We start from the raw sequence: 24,123 nt of genomic DNA on the forward strand, positions 1-24,123 counted from the left end.
ACCGCTGTGATGCCGCCTCCTCTCCCTGGACCAAGGTTCTGGAACACCACAGGACCCACTCTCTGGTTCAGGCCTTTTCCACCCCATACAATGATGCTTGCACCTCCCCATGAGTCTCTTTCCATAACACATTGGTCTGAGTAACGCTGGCCACGCCCGTCGCCATATTCTTGTTCTGCCATCTGCAGTTGATACGCAGTACCGACTCTCATCTGTGAACAGAACAGTTCTCCATTGCCTGTATCGCCAGTTTTGGTGTTGTAGGGCAAACTGTAGACGTTCACGCCGATGACGAGGGGTGAGGATAGGTCCACGGTAAGGTCTACAGCAATGGAGGTTCCCACTGTTTTAAGACGTCGGCGTACTGTATCAGTACTGAATGGTCTTCCGTGTGTTCCCACTGTCTGGCGTGCTGTTTCAGATGCCTGCATGAAGGGATTCTGTACATGCTGTCGCACAACATGGCGGTCTTGTCGTCTTGTGGTGACCCTTGGTCTTCCCGTACGGGGGCGATCATTTGTGGTGTTGGTGGCCCGGAAACGTTGCTGCAGCCTGTAGAAGATCCGAACGTTGACCTGGAAGTGATTGGCCAGCTTCAAGTCTTCCTAGCGCCTGGTTTCTCTGAGCTGCCGTGAGCCGCGGCATTCTGCTGACCTTGTAATGTGAATGTTTCAACCAGGTTTGGGGGTGCATCTTATAGGGCTGGTCCTTGCATGAGCACCTGCAGCATGAGTTGCATGAAAAACATGGAGAACACCGTACCATCTCCGAGATCAGGTTGCGTTTTCGGACCATTCCTGGGTTCAATTCTGAGTTTGGGAAAGAATGTCTTTGCTCAGGTAAAGTTGGAGATGTTGTCAAAAATATACATTCAAAACATTAAATGAGTTTACAATTATCCGTTTCTACGAAGGAAAATTCCAAACTGACGTTTCTTTTGCTGCCCTAGTATATATAATGTGGAGAAGTGCGGAATCATGTACTGTCCAGAGCAGGGGGAGATAACTCTGAATCTCATGCACATCCTCGGTAATGGAGGTTAGGGAAGTGCCTGTATAATATCCTTGTGGATAGGATTTTCGGACACTTAAGAACATCTGTTGTCTCGATTATAAGAACATCTGTTGTCTCGATTATCGCATGAATAATTGTAAACAATATCACTTATTAATAAAATATATCATTCAAGAATTTACAATGCCTATTTGACGCAACACCTCGTTGTTGCCCCAATAAGCACTGTCGTATGATGTCCGAATATAATCGATATTCCATTGGGGAACAAGTCTTTCTCAGAGAGGCTTTATACGGAAATGGATCGTATGGAATATGTTACATGTCAAGCACATGATAAACACAAAGACATCTGTATACAATAATGCTTTATTTGACTGAAATCCCTATCTGACAAGTCACCACTGCTGACGGGACGTCAATAAACAAGTTTCTCTACACCATGGCTGAAGGAGCGACGAGTAAACATTGGACATACTGACATTCATACTGTCAAAAATAGTCTTTCACAAACAAATATGAATGTCTCTGAATAAAGCACATGTTGCTTCTTAGTGATGAGAACTTTCAAGATATAACAGACTATATACAACTATGCATGGTATATTTGAAAATACATGTTTCATGTTACTGAGGTTACTGAAAGAATTGTTTTAAAGTAGATTGCTTTGAATAGAGTGACAGTAAAATTCTGATATAATATATATCATGCATAATGATTGAGTCTTGTACTGGACATGTTACAGATCAACACTACAACTGCATAGCAAACAGGTGGGCTTTTTATGGAGTGAAAATTACAATCATTCATCAAAATATATGGTTCTCCACGTTACATCCAAATACAACAATTATTCCTATTCTATAATAATGAGGTCACTTTAGAAATATTTTCTGATACTAAGAACATGACTTGCAGTGCCATAAAAAAAAGTTGTGAGGACCATCAAAATCACAATATCAACACCAACAGGTGCAAAAGCCGGACGTATTGCTCTGAAATTTAAAAATTTACCGCATGAGTTAACTGTTCACATCTCAGTTGATGAAAGTGAGGCCACACTGTTTTATACTTTCCAGTTCACAGATCAATCAACAAAAGTGATAAGCTTTCAACCCCAAAATAAACAAAATGGCAGTAATTTAATTGCCTACTCAAAAGTGGATTCAGAAAATAGGGCTATAAATCACAGCAGAAATGATAACAATATTTACATAATAACTGGCACAGTATACTGGTATAGATAGTAAAACGTAAATCTTAAACAGATTTAGCGTTAACTTTCTGTCATGTTAAACACAAACTTTACATGTTTCTAATCTATAAAAAATTCAAATCTTAAACTGAACATTACTTTTATAGAAACCAACAAAGGCTTAATATATTTATCAGACCATTAAAACAGTGTGGCCTAAGTTAGATAACTTTTCAATCATGGGATTGTTCAAGGCTATGGATCACTGAATCACCCCAGGGGAATATTTGAGTCGCGTGAAACTAAACCAGAAAGAAAGAAAGAAGATAACTTTTCAATCATGGGATTGTTCAAGGCTATGGAGAATCACCCCAGGGTTTACTACATGACAAACACACCACTCTGCAACTCTACCACCTTCAACAGTGCAATGAATACCAACACCCATCAAGTTAACTGTGTTCAGAAAGCCTACATCAGGAATGCACAGATGTGTGGTCAGTCTACATTCACCATCCTTTAAGTTGAGGAGTAGTCGAACGCTGGTCGATATCAGCAAACAAATAAATAGCCTATAAACCTGGAAAACACATTAATATCTACCCATCACAGGATAGAATTTAGCTTGTAGTTAACAACAAAAGATACAATAAAATAATCCAAAAGCATTTAAAGTCACAACCAAGCAGACTGAACATATAACAAACTAATGCTAAAACAACCAATAAATAAGATTAACAGACCCTGCAGCAGCACCTAGTCAGCTAGCCGTACATCCAGTGATCATATTAAAGCTCTATGAGTGCTACAGCTGTTTCTTAACCACTGACACCACTTGATCTGGATGATTCTAAGTCCATCTAGTGTTCTTGCTTGGACTCATAACATTTCTCTCAAAAAAAATAATCTAGTGGTGTGACCAGTCTAAAATCATGAAACAATCATGACAGTTGTGCATAATCTTTCATCGTCAACCCCCTGAACATTCTACAGCAAAATTTTCATATTCAGTGACAGATTTGTACTTCTACTCCATCTATAACAAAGGAAATAGGATTTCAAAATGGACAGTTAACATAGCTTACTTTGAAATATCAACTTCATTTCCCTTCGACAAGTTCCAAAAGAACCATAATTAAATGGTTAAATTAAAACTGGTTGAAATGCTTATCATCATAACATATGCCCCAAAATATTCTAACAAGTATTAAAAGAGTTGAGGCATAATTTTAATGGTTTCACACTTTTCATTTGAAAAATTATGTCTATGATTTGAGAATATTTTAGGTCAATAACAGACAATCCACAGTAACTAATATGAAACACACAAACTATCCTGCCGTAAAGGTTGACCTATAAGGTTGTATTTCAGTAAAACACTCCATGAAGTCTTACTGGTCAAGGAAATGTTCAATTACAAAAATAAAGTATGCTAACATGATCTTAACCAGATGAACTCAACATAATATATCATATTCTAATACTTGCTGTTTTGATTGAATAACAAACCTGATAATAATGCCAAGCAACTGCACAGGTACATCTTGATGGGGATATGAAGAAATGAGACTGGAATGAAACCTGTTTGGAACTGAACACAGTAAAATAGTAAATGATAATAACAGAAAGTATGATTAATAAAATATTGGCATCCATACATACCACAGGTTTAAATATTAGATGGTCTTCATCCAGATATAATTTGGCATTATATGTATGTTGTTGTAATTTCCACTATAGCACTTAAGATGGAGAAGATACTGATTACAGGGTTTTCAGAATACTGTACAACTCTACCACAATATTGAGAGAGAGGAAATCACATTATATACATCACATTGCACATATCATATAGATGTTTATAATCACAGTTTCGTTTCCTGATTCATGCCTCTCTCACCAGTAACAACCTGTAACAACGCAGTCCCTGTCACCTCTATACATACATGGTCAATATCAGACCGAGATACTGGACATCTCCCATATAACAAAAAAAATTCTGATTAATTTCAATCATAATTTGTACCAAATATTTTGAAGATATGTGCACCAATAAGATATGACTGCATACTTATTCTCCTAATAAGTTGGTTCTGGGTGTATATCATACTCTGTCAAAAAGCTTGTCTATGAAGACAACCCATTGGTCCATGATTAACTTAGAGAAGGAAGATCCAGTGAAACCCTGTTGGACAAAGTTCAACAAAGCAATACAAAGGTTACCCTAATACCCCTGACTTACTCCTCAAGTCAAACCAACAAACCTGAATATAACTCTGGGTCAACTTGCAAAGGACAATTTGGGAGCAGATCCTTGAATGAACAAGGGGGCTGTGGGGTAGCCTAATGGTTAAAGCGTTGGCTCGTCACGCCGAAGACCCGGGTTCGAATCCCCACATGGGCACAATGTGTGAAGCCCATTTCTGGTGTCCCCCGCCGTGATGTTGCTGGAATATTGCTAAAAGCGACGTAAAACCAAACTCAGTCAGTTGAATGAACAAGACTCCTTTCCATGATAGATGACAGATTACCTCAGTCAATAGACCTGCTTATGTAGCTAGACACAAATGGATAATATGCAGCAATTCTACCAATGGCTATGGTTACAGTATTACTTTTCATCTTATACATACTCCACTAAATATGTATTTTGTTTGTTAACAAATTCTTTCAAATAATTCTATTTAGAAAGGGTTACAATATTATTCACAATTTTAAGACACAATCAAAGTAAACATTATAAAGGTGACTTCATAAGTAACAGATATTAGCTGACACTAATACATGTATTGTGCGTCAGTCAAACAAAAAAGTACAGTCAATCCATAACATACAAGTCTCCATGATCATGATCATATGGGAAGCACCACTGCTCAACCAAAACCAGACCTCAGAGACAATATAATGTGATAGCCAACAATGTTGTCTTTGCAAGTTGCAAAATGTCTTGCAAAAGGAAAGCTGGTTGCCTAAATGCTTCAGAATATGACAAAGTTCATGGTGACCAAAATACAGCATTCCTACAGGGACCAACTTGACAGTGGAGTGTGCTTTAAATGACTCAGTGCAATCTATAACTGTGGGATTTACAGAATGAATTCCACATAAACTAAGCGACTCTTATTGCCTCTGTTGTACATGACCTTAGTTGTACACTACTGAATACACAAGACTGAATGAAGAATATTGATGGATTACCTTAATGAATAAAGATAGTACTGGTAAACAAACTTCAGAATTCAGGGCAGACCAACTGAACATGCAGCTACCAATCTCATTAAAATCAGACATTTCATTCAGATTCCATATAACCCACTCTCTAAAGATCAGATCCACCTTCACCTGTCATGTCAATTAAACATTTTTAAATACGAATCAGATACTTCACTGGTTCAAAACGAGTATTGAGAATTTTAAACACTGACAAAGTTCACTGAATTAGACAAATGGAGAAGGGTTTGTCAGATCTTCACACAGAGAGTGTGTTGAACTGAAGAGAAATATTTAACTCTAATGAGATTGAGACCGCAACAAAAACGTCCCTAACAAAATATCAGGTACACAATGCCAACTCTTCATTTTTCACAGTGCTGTTGTAATGCACACACAAATAATGTGGGTAGCTCACTCTTCCCAAACTGCCAGTTTCAAATTGAAAACAGGCTTGACACAAGCAGTCACATCTGAGTAGAGGCTCAGAAATGTCAAATTGTCACCCGGGCATTGTTCCTATAGAAGGAATCTTACAATTACAACATATGTATTTCCCATTCTTTAACATAGGCTTCTGACTGCCTAATGACACTCTCCTTGCCCTGTTGATTGGCGAGATATCAGTTACAGACAGGTGTGAACTCCAGCACAGAAATACTCTGTGATCTTTGAGTCTGTTGTTAATGTACCAGTACTAAAGAATCCTACCTACAAGCTATAGACTAATCATCAGCCTGTCTAAGAGGGAACATGAGAACTTTAGATGTCATAAAGGAGAGGATAGGCAGTGAGTCTATTATCCGTCCCGCCTCCTCTGAGAGATGCTCCTCACGGCGCCGCTTGGTAGTGGTCGTCACCTTCATGTTCTTGAGGACATCTTCCAGGGGAGGTAAAGACTTCACCGATGACCGGGGTGCATCCAGGATCTCGGATTGAAACACTGAAACATACAGAGAACAACATTCAGAACGGTCACATGTCAATGAAAATGATAGAAATTTGTCCTGTATGATGGAACTGATCACATAGGATGAACCTTACTAGCTTCTTCTAAATCTTGTTTGATTATATGTTACAGAATGCAATTTGAACATTTAGTACATTAATCATCTCAGTGCTAGCTTTTGAATTTTTTAAAGGGAAAACTAATTCTTTATGACACCCTGAAACCGTTTTTATTTGATTTTGTTTCAAAACTGATTGTAGCATTTCATGCCAATGGTTTCTTTAAATTATCTAAAGAAAGATTTATTGCAATTTCTCCAAAAATTAAATGTATGCTTCCCTAATCATTTTATAAGAATATAAATTGTATAGTACTGAGGATAGAACTCAGCCTTGATCCAGTGTATTCTCTCCAATTTTCATTTCATAGACACACTGAACTTATCTGCTACAACTGTTTCTTTCTGTTGCTAGCATAAGCATGATAACTGGCAACAGAATTCCTCTTACACACCAGTTTCCATTACTTGGTCAGTGTCATTTGGATACATCTCAAGATCAAGCAGTAAATGGGTCAGGTTGAATAGAATGGAGATATAAATATTATACATGGGGTACCAGGGTTTGATGGAATCCTGAACAAGACAGCACAAAAGGAAACTGACAAACACAAACATGCACCAGTATCAAGCAAGTCCACTGCATACACATGACATAGAAACCATTAGTGTCATGCACAAAGAAATATCAGTCTTCTGGACTGAGGAAATTAAAGTAAAGCATTCCACAAGTTATTACCAGTTGGTAGCAATATTGACAGTACATACCTTAATAGTAATATTTTAACATTTCAATAACCTATTATCAGTGATATTTTTTAATTGTGTTATTTTTTACAAATAGATTTATAGCAATAATGATTTTTTTCTGTTGAAGGGTTTCTCGGTGAAGTGAAAAGCCAGCATGCTGTCCCTCAGTGTCCAAGGAGTTCATGGTGAGCACAGGTATATATGTATACACGGACACGCTCACACACACGTACATACACACAAGAACATGTAGGATCTGACACCAAGGTATAGTTTCTCGTAAAGAGTTTTAACATACTTAATCATACACAGATAGTTATTATAATTAGATAGTGACATTTAAACTATATGTTCTTCTGATTACGAGGTAGCTATTTTAAAGAACCTATATAAAATAAATGTTAACCATATCAAAATTTCAAACTAGGCACAATAGAAGCAAATGAAGTAAAACTGATACATGATTTGAAATGGAAACAGTTGTAAAATAACATGACAAACTTTCAGTCTTCAAAACCAAACCTTATGAAGATCAGGCAGACTTGAATCCAGGGTCTCATCAAGTAACACTTCAGCAGTCTCATTCAATTACTTTCTTTCCTTGCAGAGATAGGATCTTAGTCTCATGCAATGAGAGGTCACCTTGGATCACATGGAGCAAATGTACAATAACTGTACTATAGACCCTACATTCAAAAACTTTACTCCACATGCATTTCATGCACAAGAGAAATATTTAGCTGTACCTGAAGTGTGGTTGCTCGTGACAGTAGATTATTTGGATACAGAGGGAGTGCAGCATTAAAAGTAATCAGTTTGGGGTGTTTTCAGAGGCTGATCACAATAATTATGATCATGTACAGTCATTCATACCCTATTTGATTCTAAATAATAAAAATGAAGAAATAATCAATCTGGTATTGCCTTCATCCTGTGAAAGGTTTTACTCTTCCTTCAACAGTATTGCTTTTATATCACACTGAGGGAGGAAGGCTGGAAAGGATGAAGGTCATAGCTGTACACAACTTTGGTGAAACCCACGATCAAGGTTCGAACCCAGACTTAATCCTCACAGTGAGATTCATATCAGACTGAAATTACCAAACCCTATCCACTGACATGACAATAAACATGCAAACAAAATAATTGACAAACAATCTTTTGTAAGATGAGGTTTTGGGTTGCTATTTTTGAGCAGACAAATAAAAAGGATGGATTCTGAATGAGACAAAGACAATGGTGACAGGTCACAATCAACAAACACACAACACAGTCTTCTATAAAAGGTGTAACAAGGGCTATTTAGAACACAGCTGGATTGTCTTACCCCAGTCCCATTCATCTTGAAGGCAGGGTGGGAGAAAGCAGGTAGATAGTGTTAGAACATGGTTAGTCATGGAGGAGGTAGTTCATGGTGAGGTAAGGATGAGCTAGCATGTGGTTAGTCATGGACAAATGGCTCATGGTTAGTAAAGAAGGTGCTTGCAACATCAGTGCATATCAACTGCACACAGCACTATTTCATTTGTGTCAATACATGTACAGCGTCTAAAAAAAAAGAATAAATGTCAAGGGTCCTTGACATGTTCTCCGTCAGGCTGCAATAAACCTTAACACATGTTGGAGACTGCTGTGTATATTTTATAAGGTACAGTAATGATTATATGCAGCCAAATCACTGAGCACCGTCTAAATTCCAGTTTTCACTGTTTTATGGACAATTAGATATTCCGTATAATTCAGGCATACTACTGGCTTTATTCTTACACATGGGACAACATTCATCTAAATTGCTTGTTTATCCTGATATTGGTATTATGTATTGATCTTACCATGGTTAATAAAAAAGAATGCATGCACACACACAATGTCTCAATCTGATCAAGCATGGCAAGCTCCACACAGCACTAGCTTGTACACGGAGCTCTCCACACTATTTATGTATTGATGACACCAGTCACTGCTTCACACAATGCTGGAGGGTCATGATCATGCATGGAGTCATGGGCAGGTCCAGGAATTTTGAATTCGAACCCACTGAACCCCCGATTAGCTCCGTCAACGCAAAAAATCTTCAATGTGATCTTAAGTCATTTTCAGAGAGAGGGGGGGGGGTTGAACCCCTGAACCACCCCCACCCCCTCTGGATCCGCCACTGCATGGAGTTGATCTCACAACTGTCTGAAGGTTTCATTTACAGATAATTGCTAACTGTCGTGATGTTCAATATTCTGCTGCTGGCAAAATTATCCTTTTAATTTGTAACTTTCAGCTGTTATGTAATTCATATAGTTGGAATGACATAGTGTGGAAAATTGGGAGCTTTCCCATTATCCTGCAAACTGGAACCAACCTAACAAACAAAAACATTTCTCTGGGAAATAGTAAACTAGTCATACATCCTTTCCCTAAGGATTAAAATAGCAATCCTAACAACATACACCCAAAATATATATTCGTCACTACATTTCTGGTTGCCACCAAATTGTTAAAGATTCTTGTAATGACTCATTGCTCACTTGTGGCAGCAGTCACACCAGGCTGGTAACAAAGGTATCGCATGTTGAGAAGGAGCTCATAAACACGGATATAAAGGGAGGTAACTCACCTGTGTTCTTGTTAACATTCTCTGTCTCTTGCACTGACAGAAAATCCAAATCTAGCGTCTTTGCTGGAAAGTAACATCAGAAACACATGTTTACTTCTTACATCAAACAAGCTTTGCCTATTGAAACCTATCCATTTGAAATTAATGGAAGACATACAGAATATATACCAACCATCCCTTAACAACTTCAAAGACCATTTAGCATGCAAAGCATATTCGAAGAAAATTTAAAGAATGAAAATCTTGTTCACATCAATAGATATAGTAAACATTTGTGAGAGACACACATAACAGAGACGAAAGGTGCAGGTTGTGTAAGCAGACAGGACTTTGGACAAAACAAAGAAATGGCGAGACATTTTGTACAGATATACACACAAAACACACACATGCAAAGCCCTTTAAGAAGCACATATATGCTTTTTAATTAATGAATGTTGGTAGGATGATCTGTTTAAAATTTCCACTTTTTCCATGTGTAACGATCATCTGGAGAGACTATGTTTTCTTCTGAATCCAGATAGGTGGCATAAATTTGAAATGACACGTGTTCAGGTGACTCTTGCTATTTGCCAGTAGTCACATATTCCAAGATTCCAAGAATACTGTCTTTACATCTCAACAACAATATATTACAAAATTCACAGTGATTATACCAAATATTTCTGGATTCTGTCATTAATAAATATATTGTATCATAAATAGCCCCAATGAAATGTTTTACATCACGCAACATGATGCTTGTGAAAGTTCCACCTTGCTGAAGAACATCTCATTTCTTCTATCTATACATATATATGTATATACATCATGTATGCCATGATCAAAAAGACCATTAAGCCAAGCCATTTATAATAGTGCTTCCCAATCCCATAAAATAAAAATAAAAATTCTGTGACATGCATTAATATTTGATATCAGTAACCTAGTACTAAAGAAATATTAACTCATTCAATATATCTTCAGTAATTAAATAGTTTGCTCATCAGAGTCTAGGAAGAATAGCGAATTTCTTGTGCAGTACCATTATGTAGACAACAATAAGTTTTTCACTCAAATCTTCTGCATTGTTATGTGAATGGCAGCGGAGATGTGTTTTATGACACAAAATTGCAAAAGTATGTTCTGGAGTGTTATGCTGATATTTAAAACCCAGCAAAGGTTGTTTGGACCAATCTTGACACAGGATCCCCTGGCGAAAGGCAATCTGTAAATAATCGAGCCTGACTGACTGACTGAGTTTGGTTTTACGCCGCTTTTAGCAATATTCCAGCAACATCACGGCCGGGGGCACCAGAAATAATCGAGCCTGAACCAAACAATCCGGTGACTCATATGAAAAACAACCCATGTTGCCAGAGATTGATTCCCATTCAAACAAGACTGACAATGCTAAGTTGCTTCTTACAACAGGCATAGATTTAGAGGGACCATTTATGACCAAGAATCCCCATTGGCTGTACTGCCTGTAAAGATGAGGTAATAAATATTGATACCTGTAACCCATTTGTGAAGCCCAAGTTTGTCCTATGGAAACATTTAAGAACTTTTCAGAGAAAAACAATTTGGAATGATTTGCTACTTCATGTGACAACATCCAGAACTGATGTGCGTGTTGTATATGGATAATACTGTATGGCGTACAGTTTAGGGATAATACTCCATAACAGTCAGCATGTTCATAGTGAGGGATTGATGATCCAAATTCTAGCACTATTATAAAAATGGGCTACCCATTTGCATGTTTGCACTGTTTTACTGATTACAAAATGCCACATCCAATATGAATAAAAACTAAAAAAGGATACAGATTATAACCACTTTGATGACAAAAGTATGGAATGATAGGGACTAATTAAATAAGAACACATAAATATGATTTATCTGATTTCTCTTCTAGTTCTAACGATTAAAAGTACAATTGATGTTTAGGAAGTCCATATCTGATCACTTGATTCACATAGGAAAATCCCATTCTGAGGGGGTGAGTTGGTTTTTACGCCGCTTTTAGCAAAATTCCAGCAATATCACACTGGGGGACACCAGAAATGGGCTTCACACCATTGTACCCATGTGGGGACTTGAACCTGGGCTTTCGCCGTGACAAGCGATTGTTTTAATCGCTGGGCTACCCCACCTGCCCCAATTCCTTTCTGAACAAGCATAAAGCATCACCACACTTTGTATTTTATTTGCTGTTGTTCAGGTGTGTGTCCTGCATCCTATGGACTCCTATGGGGCTCTGTTGTGATGAATGAAAACTCTTCTAAAACATTCCTGTTACACTGAGTGAGGACAGATTTTATCAGCATGACAAGCTACAGGTATGTCATGGTGTATACAAGTTGAAGGACATCAATCCATTATGATTTAAGCTACAGGTGTGACACATAAAAAAAACATAAAACACTTCCATTCTTGTATTTCCAATACATCAATTCTATAAACAAAGCAGTTTGTGTAAGCTTGTACGCATCACATGTGTTATACTTAACCTGCTTACCACACAGCATGGTTATTATGATGATTAGGCATTATATAAGAATATATTCCCTGGTAAAAACAGTATATAGTCCCAAGTGGGAACAGTATGCTGGTATATTCCAAAGTGGAAACAGATAACCAGTATATATCCAAGGTGAAATAGTATACTGTTATATATCCAAGGTGAAACAGTATACTGGTATATTCCCAAATGGAAATAGTATACCAGTAAGTATTAATCAAGTTAATGTTCCCGAAGCCAAACAACATTCTGTTATGTAGCTACTCATGCAAAAGGCTAGGAGAGGTTGTCATTAGAACCCCAAACTGCAGACTTTTCAATGTCATTCTTCTGGACTACCACCTGACTGAAAGTTCTTAAAGCCATATTTGAGACCCTTTCATGTTCTAACATATAGCTATCAATGATATGCATTCAACAAAACACTGATGAATGACTGATGTGAACGAACAATATTGCAGAGAAATCTGCCTTGTTTTCCTTGTTTTCGCTATGCCACAATGGTCTATAAAGTGACTGAATCTGGAACAGATAAACCAGAATGATGAACCATGAGTGCAGTGAGAATCATCATCTTTCCTGTCACCTATGCAAGCTTTATTCAAACCCAGAGGTAACCACCACTTATTCACTTTTGTTAGCCATTTCAAAAGTGTAATATATCATGAATTCATTCTGCTCTAAAATCAACATGATGATAACTGAATAAATCCAATGTCACTTCAGATAACATCTTTTCTATGACTAATAATTAGAAATATTTCCTCACCTTCAGTCTCACATAAACAAGCTTCTTTAAAAAGTAATGTGGTGACACATACTGTTACATTCCCTGATTCACAGTAAGACAACTGACTTGTACAACTTAAAAGGCAATAGCAAAAAGCAATATGGCATATATGAGCCATATAAGCTAAAAACTTGTTTTCTGAGATGATCAAACATCCAGATGGTATTGACACACAATCACAGAGCCAGTTGATTTGCATCACTAGCTGGTGGGTGTAATCGAAAACCAATATGACTCTAAATTTCATGTCAGTATGAACACTGAACAGAAATTAAAGAAAAGACAACACTTGGGACTAGTCTTATCTGTCTCGTGTTAATTCTTAGATCAATCACATCAACTGATTACACTTAAACAAACTATTTACAATTTTTACACCTACAACACATAGAATGGAAGTTGCTAGCTGGTCACTGACGCATAATGTGACTTAACTAATCAACATAGCAATACATTAAAATGCTCTACTTCACAACACAGGACTTTCCATTCCATGCATAACATTCAATAACATAGAAATGTTCCGAGTCTCAAATATGGATTAGACCTCTCCAGAACTGTTCAGAATAAAGACATGAAAAGTCATACATTTCAGTTGCAGATGTTAATGAAAGCATTGCAATATATAAGATGGGAAATGTAAAGATGGTGGTGTTTGGATAGTGTCAAGGCAAACCTACACATGCTACTGTTTATTGGTTGAACTGGGTTCTCGCCATTAACTGCTTTCATCTTGGACTTTTCTTCTGCTGTAAATATCAGGAAAGAAAAAAATGCTTCTTTTAGTATAGGGGGTCAGTTGACCCTTATTTCTTCAGTGTAACCATGGTAACTGCCCTTATGCTGGCATGATGTTGCTGATGCATGTTTACATGGTTCACAGTATATATACTCAGAACTTCAAACCACAAAAAACAAACAAGGCTAAACTCTATAATCATCAAAATGCACAGGTAAATCCAACTTTTCACAATAGAGCATACACTTTACAAAGGATTGGTAAACTAAAAGGTGACACTCATTGAGCAGGTGAAGTGGATGCTTCAGCCAGTTCATGCATCAATCAGAATACATTTCAAGTAATATTAGTACAAAGAACACTATATCAACAAAGTTCATGCTTTGAAAAGACATCGTTGGTCTTCACTTCAACTGTTCAGAACATACTCCCTCTTAATATGAATAACCTGCTGTATCCACAAATATCAAAAAATGCCCCAAACTTAAGTCCAAAATAACGTAAAATAAAGAAATGAAAATTAGCTGTGCATGCTACTTGTAGCCAAAACCGAGTCCTCATGAGGATGAGAAAAGACAAGCCTACCTGTCAGCGGGTTTGTAAGTCCGCTATTATCCCAGTCAAACTCTACAGGAGGAAGCTCCTGCAAACAGGGGAAGTAACAACTCATGTTAACTCAGAACATACCACATTAAATATTTTTTATGCTGGTAAAGATTTTTGCATTGATGTATACTTTAATATCCTCAGAAAGAAAAATATTCCATTCTTAGCACTGATCAGTATCTTCTTTCCAAACTCAAGACCATGCCCCAAAATGAAAACAGAACTCTTCAGACATACACTTTTTAATTGAACAGTTAAACAAAGACCTAAGATTGATTAAGTTCATATATGCAAAAACTCCGAAAAGTACGAATAAGCATGAAATATAAGCCCAAGTGATATCCAGTGTGGAAGATACAACTATAAAGAGTCATCTATTTGCCAATATGTTGTTAGTGTCTAAGGGAGAGGAAAATAGATGGAGAGACAAACAAATGATAGAATATTATTCATAAACACCTTTATACCAACACAAAATGATATTTATAAAAGAAGATCCCTAGTCTTGAGAAACTCCCAAAAGTTCATGCTTCACCCATGAAAAATCTCAAGATGAAGTTCTAAAATGACAAGCAGAGTAATCTCCCTTCCTTTAAGCCTGCTCTTTCCACATGTCTAATCCTATGGTTGAAACACAACTACTGATAAGATCTAGCACAAGTGTCAGTTTAAGCAGCATGTATTTGGTTTAGCTCCATGCATTGTAAGCTCAAATGATGCAATAATGGCTTTCTATTTCAATTCATGCTATCATTACCAATACAATTATGAAATAAATCCCCAAAATGAAATATATTTCTACTCGATTTTGAAAAACAAGAAAAAATAATGTTCACTCCTCAGAGATGATGTCAAGTAACTTAAACCAAAATCCAGAACTCAGTGACGTACAGAAAGGTATGATAGTTTACTTATTTTTGTTGATTAAGTGCAAACAACCAAACTTATGTTTATATACCATAAACCTAATTAAAACTTAAACCTCATTAACTATCATACATATGTCACCACCACCTTCTCTCAGAAATAAATAACTTATCAAAGTAACCTTCTAAACACAGGCACTATACAAGCAACGAACAACTACATCTACCTATCACCAAATCCTATCAATTCAAAAAGGGTAAACGTATTCAGTCTTCTTGGGGGGTCAAACACAAAAAGGTGTACAGTATTGATGCAAATTCTACAAATTTTCAATAATGGGCTTCAGTTTTAATTTGTGAACTGTGACATGAAACAAGTGTTAACAACTGACAAGAGAGCAGAGATTAATAAGAGAAAGACACCACATGAAGCACCTATACCATGTACACACACAGATGCGGAAAAGCTCGTTATCTCACCTGGGCTCCCCCAGCATTGTCGTCAACCTTGTCAGGATCAACCAGAGTAGGATTCAGCTTGGGCTGCAGTGGTTTTGCATCAACTGGGCCTCGGATTGGCTCAAGTAAACCAATATTGGATGCAAATATCGGCACAGATTGTTTCTTGTGACCAATGAGCTGAAAACAGAAAATGTTTGACATGACCTTTTTTCCATTGCATTGTGATCTACCACCAGTTATTCATTTATGCATATCGAATATGTGTATTATTCACGGGCGTGGGGACACCAGAATATGTGTATTATTTCACAATGAAGACGGGAAGATCATTAACATGTGCTTGTATTATTCAAAAGATATAAATGATAATGCAGACTCCACAGGAGATCTTTTCAACAGTAGATTTGTTCCTAGGGGCTTGTGTAAGACCTGGGCATTAATGGAAAAACAGATATTTCATGATATTGTCTACTAAACATGCTTATCATACTAAAGAACATGTCAAAGGGTGAAACAAAGTCTCACAATATTTTGTGTGTCAATGCGCAGAGTTTTAAACATGTGCTTGTTAGCAGTTGAGGATGTCCACTGGTAGACAAGGGCACTTGTTTTGTCCAGATCACGGAGGGAATGCCACACCACACCAGGCCCTCTTGCTTTCCTGAAATGAAGCACAATCAGTTGAGGGTTTGTTGGACTATTAGCATATCATTGTAAGTATATCATAAACTATAAAGTGTATTATATCCCATTCTATTACAATATCTACCTGGGACCCATTGTATGAGTGGCATTATCCCCACCACATCTTGATACTAAAGGTAACAATAATGAAGCAAAGACAATCTCACTCACTGAATCTGTTTATTGGACACATTTTTCAATTCATGAAGTTAAAATTGAAGATACATTAGAGAATGTGTTCATCTGAGAGAGTGAGTAAGCCACTTTCAGCAAAATTTCACAACAATCAAAACCAGAAATGGACTTAACAAATCCTATCCATGGGAGAATAAAACCCATTCTGAATTTGTTCAAGATACTCAACATAACCATTATGCTAGAAGTGAGATAGGCTAGACTGCAGTCTAAGTAATCTTAGCCTCAATATTATTCATTACAATGCTATACTAAGTCTAACAGTAACAAACCCTAGTAGAAGGTCGCGTCAGGTAACCTTTTCAATTGACCAATCAGAACACAGCTTACCAAATCGCGAAAGTTGACATTTGCACATACCTTTTGGACTTTTACCCTGAAAAAGTTTGTACACGAACGATTCCGAATGCTATTTTCCGTACGATCCCTTCCGAGTGATGCACATGGAGCACGCCACAATATTGAGTGAACAATCACTGAAAATAGCGTTTTTGTCAATATTCCACAATGTCAGCTTGCGGAAATATTAGCTAATGGTAACCTTGTCATCAGAAAGCCCTAAGCAAATATACTGCAGGTCAAATATATGTGTTTTATGCAGATTTTCGTTTGTTGAGAGATCAGTGTCAGTAAACGGGGAATTTTGTAAGTCCCGCCGAACCCCAAACAGTAGCCGTTGTCTGATTGGTTAAATCCGTTCAACCGTCTCGCATTTGATTGGGCAGTCATAGGACGCTCAAAAGTTAACCAACGTGACCATCTACTAGGGTTTGTTAGACTCAGCACAAGCAGTGTAACGAATAATACTGAACCTAGGTTTACTTAGACTGTACTAGACTGGATAATCAATTAGATTTTGATAACACAGAAGACTGATTTTTTGGCAATATTGCATATGGACAGAATATCTATAATTTCATATACTCTGAACAGCAATTTGATTCAATGGACTTGAAGAAGTCGATCTGTCGTACCCTGTAGTGGTTTTGGATATGTGCATGGAGACTGTTCCCATGTCTGGTCGAGCTGAGATAAGAACCTCCAGCTGAGATGGGCAGGTCTCTGTCCCTTCAGAGTCTGAGGACGGGAAGCATGAGGACAAGATGTGATCTAGCTTCTCTGAAGACACCTGCAATCATAACCATACATAAAACGTCCGATGTGTTAAGTTCATCATATCCGTAAGTGAACATGTTCCAAGAAACCTGGAAATAGAAATCGACTGTTAACTGCGCAAGTAATAATCTGATTGCCATATTTTTAAAGGTATAATTATAAACATGTTTGAAGTCATAAAATGATTAAATAGTGACATTTCAAACAGTCAACAGAAATACATATATAGATATACACAAAAGGTATGCATTTGTATATTTTCTTCAATGTTTATTAACCACATAAACAATAAACCAACACATGGATATTTCTACCTTGGAATGTGAAGCTGAAACTGAGGCAGCTGTACCAGGAACAGGCAGTTTAGTTGGAATCTGTGATGCCTGGTTTGGTTTGCTATCCTCAAAGTTAGCCCAATCACCATCATCATCTGCAGTGTCTTTATCACTGACTGAGGTAAAACCACCAAATTCTTCTTTATCCTCCTCTTCCTCGGAATCTTGTGCTGTGTTAAAGTCACCAAAGTCTTCATCCTCTGTTGATTTGAGTTCTGTTTCTGTGGGCTCATCTGAAGTAGATTGGAAATTAGCCCAATTGTTGTCATCACCATCAGCAGCTTCAGAGAACTCACCAAATGCATTCCACTCATCCTCCTCTGCCACAAAACCATCAGATTCTTCCACCTGACTATCACAAGGTACAGAAGCATCATCAGGTACCGAAGCATCATCATCAGCACAAACATTTTCTCCAGTAGACTCATTGTGTTCCTTTGAATCAATATCACTTTCTGTCCTTTGATCTAACACATCACAACATTCTACCTGGGATGGTTCAGAATCTGTCTGAAGTTGAGAAGTGCAACATGTTTCATCCTTTTCAAGACAAATACCAGATGTGTTCTTTGGAATCTCTGCATCAATATCCATATCTAACTGATCTGGTTCATCCAAATCAACACTTCCTGTATTTGTGGAATCTTTCAAAGCTTCTTCAATAGCCTCCAAACATTCGTCTTCTTCTTCTTGTACATCTGCAATTGCACTACTGGTCCCACTCACACAATCCTCATCTACCTGACTTTGCTCAATCTGAGCTCCCTGATCCTGCAGACCATCATCTGCTGAGTCAAAGTCACCCCAGTCATCCTCATCTTCAATCTGACCAGAACTCTCCACATGGCCAAAGGAAACATCTTGACTAGACTTTTCATTCTGTTCAGAGAGAGCTTGAGAATCATCTCGACTGTCCAGAGGCGAGACCTGTTGGTCAGTGGATGAGTAGGACACTGTTTGATCATCTTTGCTGTGTATAGTGTCCTCCTCCTCTACCTTGGTATGACTAAGACAAGAGTTATCTTCCTTACTACCTTCACTAGCACAGTCATCCGTGGAGGAACATGTATCTAACCCTAGACTAGTCCTTGTTTCATTTGCTATCACATTGGAATCTACTGCAGTTTTTGGTTCATAAGATTCACAAACAGGTGAATCTGTGGTTTCTGTTTTGTCTCGAGGCAATTCAGGGAATGTGTCATCGTTGTCAGATTCACAGCTCTTATCACAGAACTCAGCTGTATCTTCTGATTTGGGCACAGGCGAGATGTCTGTGCTGAACATCCCTGAATCTGTTGTTGAGTCTCGTGAAACTTTAACTGATGCGGGTACTGTATCTTTATCATCACAGGTGGGCGATCTGGAATCACAGCTGCCATTGTCAGGAGAGGTTTCACTCTGTACATTGAGAGAGTCTTTTGATTGTAAGTCCTTCACATCATGATTACTTATTGTTAATGGTGTATTTTCACAAGATGGTTGAATGGGTAACTTCTCAATGTGAGGTTTCTTGCAGCTAACGTCTATTTCAGGATTATCATCATATTGCTCAAAATCTGCAAATTCAGACTCTTCTTCAGTTCCATTAACTAAGGTATTTCTAGAATTGACCTCTTGTTCATGGAAACCATTTGCATTTTCATTTGTATTTGTACTTTTTTGTTTCTCAGATAGAGGATTATTATTTTTCATATTTTCCTTCACCACAGCTGTGGAGTCTGAATGGTCAGCTTCAAAAGGAGGTAGTTCCGGGGGATCTGGAGAGGATTCATGACTATCTCCAGCCCCTGTGAAGTTGCCAAAGTCATCATCCTCATCATCATATCCAAAGGAATGGTCATCAAATGGCGGCGGTGATGCCGAGACCATTGGAATGAAGTTTGACATTTTGCAATATTTCAGTTTTATGTCATGCCATAATTCTGAAACAAAGAATGACATCATTAAGTACTATTACTAAGTACCATACATCATATATTATTCATGACGTGTATCATAATTGTCTTAAATGGTATGGATGTGATTAAATGAGATGAATGAACTTACTGACATAATTCTTCTGAAAATATTGTTTCTGGAAACTTGTAATATTATCATGTCCATCTGAGGCCCCAGACCCAAAGCTAAGAATGTGAGATGAGGACACTTTCATGCAAAATTAGTTCACCAGACATTAAATAAACTGATAGGGAAATAGGTGAACCAGTGAACTAAGTTCAATTTCATTCATTAACTCACTATAACTTATGCTTTCAAGGATACAAATATCATATCCATTGCTGGGCAATCGCTTCATGTTTGATACAATCTTCATGCCTACAAACAACAGTGACACTGTGAAGTAACCATTACCATGATTACATGAAAGCATAGCGTGAATTAACACTCGTGAAGTATGCTAATGTTTCTAAATATGCAGTTTGTAAGATCAGTGAATACACTTTTCAGAAAGTTTATCAAGGCTTGTTTGTTATATTCCAATGCAATCTTCCAAGTGAAACATGCATTGTAGTGCTGAGTTATTGCTCACAACATGATGATCTATTACTGGAGCTCAGTATTCAATCAATAATCGATTGTAATCACAAACCCTACCACAAAACTTATGTGGCTTATAATGGGACACAATCATAACATTGTGCAAACAAAACAGCCACCAATTATTACTATGATCAAGACAATCAAGGTTACTTTCTGGTGCAACCGCATCCGTGGTGTAGTGGTTAGTGCGTCCGCCAGGAGAGCGGAAGGTCGCGGGTTCGATCCCCGACCACGTCATACCAAAAGACGTTAAAATATGGTACTTGTTGGTCCCTGCCTGGCGCTCGGCATTAATGGGTACAACAAGGACTGGTCGGCTCGGAGTAAGTATAATGTGTCTGAGTGGGGTATTCATGCTTCACTGCGGCATGGTATCTCAGTGGGCTAGCACTATAAAACCAGCTTAAGTCTGGGCTAGTACAAGCAGCGGCACATACACATACACACGCATGCACGTCATATGAGCGAAATATTCTCAAGCACAACGATAAACCCAATTTCACCTCACCTTACTTCCTGGTGCACATCTGTGTATTGTGTATCTTTGTTTTGTGGGGTTTGGGATGTTTAAGACCCTGACTGTTAATGGCATGGACAATTACAAAACATTTCACTCACTTATACAAGACAACTTTATCTTAACAACAACTCATATTTCGAATACTGACAACGTCTGTGACAAACACAACAATAAGAAACATACTTTGTAAAGTTTAATTTGATGTTTTCGTTTGTCATGAATTTTCAAGCACTAATGCATTGCATCAATAAATATTACTACAGTCATAGTAAGGTGGGGGTGAGATGGATTTTGTCGCTTTCAGCAATATTCCAGCTATATGGTGGTGCTAGACACTAGAAAGAGATTTTACTCATTGTACCTATGTGGCGATATTCAGTCATAGATTCAGGTCATTATCAAATACGTCATACCAAAAGACGTTAAAATATGATACTTGTTGGTCCCTGCCTGGCGCTCGGCATTAATGGGTACAACAAGGACTGGTAGGCTCGGAGTCAGTATAATGTGTCTGAGTTGGGTATTCAAGCTTCACTGCGGCATGGTATCTCAGTGGGCTAGCACTATAAAACCAGCTTCAGTCTGGGCCAGTACAAGCAGCCGCGCATACACATACACAAGCATGCACGTCATCATATGAGCGAAATATTCTCAAGCATGATGTAAAACCCAATTTCACCTCACCTCACCATTATCAAATACACAATATTTGTCTGTCAGGAGGGATATGCATAACAACATTGACACCATGTATAAGCAAAACTGTCACCGAGACCTGGGAAAAGGTATGCACATCTTGTGTCACAACAATACCAACAGACATCTGTTGTAAGGCATATATCTAACATTTACTTGGTTGGCTTACACATGTCACCTAACAGACAACATGAACAAAACATTTTAAGATTTACAGGCTGAACAATTAAACCTGCGTATACACTTGCGTAACCTTGATTCGTGGATATAAGGGAAGCGCGAGGAAATTCATATTTTAAATGTATCATTCCATTTTGTATATACACAGAAAATTTTATTCCTTGATTTAGCAAATTGAAAGTGCCTAATATTCCACTCATGAATGAAACGTTTGTTTACCCGAAGCCATTTGCAATCATCACCCATTCGTGTGCCCACAAAATGTGGCGTCACCTTGTTTCGTGGATTACGTAGTCGGTTACTTTATACCACTTTGTACGACATCTCACTGCAGTAAGAATTTGCCAAAAAGAGTGAGTGAGTTTAGTTTTACGCCGCTTTTAGCAATATTCCAGCAATATCATGGCGGGGGACACCAGAAACAAGAAAACAGACAACGAGAAGTGAGAAGGTTGGAGCTAACGGTATTTTTTTACTTGACATTTTGTAAAAATAAAACTTGGTAATGGTGGTATTAGTGATCTGGGGCTATTTATCTCAATGCTGGACAATTATATTTAGTGTACTTGCGTGTAATACAGAGATTCGGAACTTTTTTGTCAGTGAGGCTTGGCATTGTATGTACATCAAAAGTACCGCTTCGTGACCTCATACGAGACTTAATTCACGAGCTAGCATGACAATTTCCGCGATCCACGAATCAAGGTTATCCACGAATTTAGGTTACGATTCTGTAAATAAAGTGTCTGTCATTTCCAGGACTGATCAACTCAAAGCTTATGTCTGATCTCAAATGGGATGCCTCAAACTTGTAAATGTATCGTCTAAATTACGTAATGCCTGAATAATGTACGTGATCTATGTATTCAAGAGAAAAACAAATGTGCCCAACCGCTGAAGGGCGATCTAGATCAATTCCTAGAGAAACATCACTGTTTTTCATTATGTCCCAAGCTTATTACGAAAATATGTTGAAGTAATGTCAACACGGTCTCGTGCCTTATGTAGCGATATAGACCTGAATGAATAAACATTTTGCACATATGTCCTCATGAAATTCATACTTTCACGAACCATTGCGATACGCTCTGAGAAAACAAATCAATATTGTTCCACACCTACTCAGAAAATCGGATGACAGACGAAATGGTTTCTCGATCTCATACCAGGTGTAAATACTTGGCTCGTTTCGATTGTTCACAGATATGTACTTGCTACAGATTTTGCAGAACTAGAGAAAAATATCAGAGAAATAAGGAAATGCTTACATTGTTCTAACCCATTGCAGATTATGACAGGGGTTAATGATAAGACATCACATCAGCTGTCCACTTCCTCCACATAGACATTTCCCATCATTCCTTCTCAAGACAGCGACACCTTTCGGAGATGTCACAGGAAGGGCGATAACTTCGCCAGGACAAGTAATCGAGCAGTTTAACGCCGACGAACGGCATATTTACATTCATTTTTGAGTTGGTCATCAACTTTATATTTGATTACCCGACATCCGACCTGATGTATCGAAGCCTAGCCAATCATTATAATACCATTTATGCGCACTGTTTTAAATTTACAAAAGAATAAACAATAGAAGTTTGTTTCAAGTTTCAATATTATGCTTCATTTACCTTTTATATTGGGATGACATGTCAAGCTATTTTTTAAGTGAAGAAGAAGCATGACTTGCGTGTTTATATCGGGAGCGTTGACGATCACATTGTTAAACTTAAATACACAACTGTCCGTTGTAGATAGAGCACCTTACGGCACATACGAGGGTAGATCAAAGAGTACGTAGCCTGACTATATTCTCTATGTCCAATGTTTGAAAAGCTTCCATTTTATTTTGAAGGAATCGTTAGCAAAGCCATATCCAAAAGTTCACATGTGTGGGTAATGTGGTTAACCAGATATTTGTCATCACAAGACATTGGGGTATAATATTTCTAACAAAATTGCAGAAAATGAAAAACGATTTGTCTTTTGGTACCTCTTGGATAATGGTATGCCCTCAGATAATGTCAAGTAAAATATATTCAGTATAGTATTGGATGACTTCCCGTCATGATCAACAGTCAAAGATTTGGACTGCCTGATTT

General features: G+C 37.7%; 1 protein-coding gene across 7 annotated transcripts; it reads right to left on the bottom strand.

Moving 5' to 3' along the window:
- Positions 1-2,540: 2,540 nt before the first annotated feature.
- LOC124261600 (aftiphilin-like) lies at positions 2,541-23,407 on the bottom strand. 7 transcript variants are annotated; one of them, XM_046695931.1, is made up of 11 exons: positions 23,290-23,407; positions 18,064-20,006; positions 17,608-17,762; positions 16,280-16,415; positions 15,773-15,931; positions 14,406-14,463; positions 13,762-13,827; positions 9,786-9,848; positions 8,505-8,519; positions 4,692-6,363; positions 2,541-4,523 (listed from the first exon to the last, which is right to left on the bottom strand). In XM_046695931.1, exons 2-10 carry the CDS (start codon positions 19,969-19,971, stop codon positions 6,146-6,148), a joined length of 2,778 nt encoding a protein of 925 aa, XP_046551887.1. In that variant the 5' UTR covers positions 19,972-20,006; positions 23,290-23,407; the 3' UTR covers positions 2,541-4,523; positions 4,692-6,145. The 7 variants fall into 7 exon arrangements, with proteins under 7 accessions (XP_046551887.1, XP_046551886.1, XP_046551889.1 ...); XM_046695930.1 differs by having other exon boundaries at positions 13,762-13,830; XM_046695933.1 differs by lacking the exon at positions 13,762-13,827.
- Between the last annotated feature and the right edge of the window lie 716 nt (positions 23,408-24,123).

The sequence above is a fragment of the Haliotis rubra genome, unplaced genomic scaffold (assembly GCF_003918875.1).
Source record: "Haliotis rubra isolate DU_JTF1 unplaced genomic scaffold, ASM391887v1 Scf80, whole genome shotgun sequence".
In the NCBI taxonomy this organism is placed as follows: Eukaryota; Metazoa; Mollusca; class Gastropoda; order Lepetellida; family Haliotidae; genus Haliotis; species Haliotis rubra.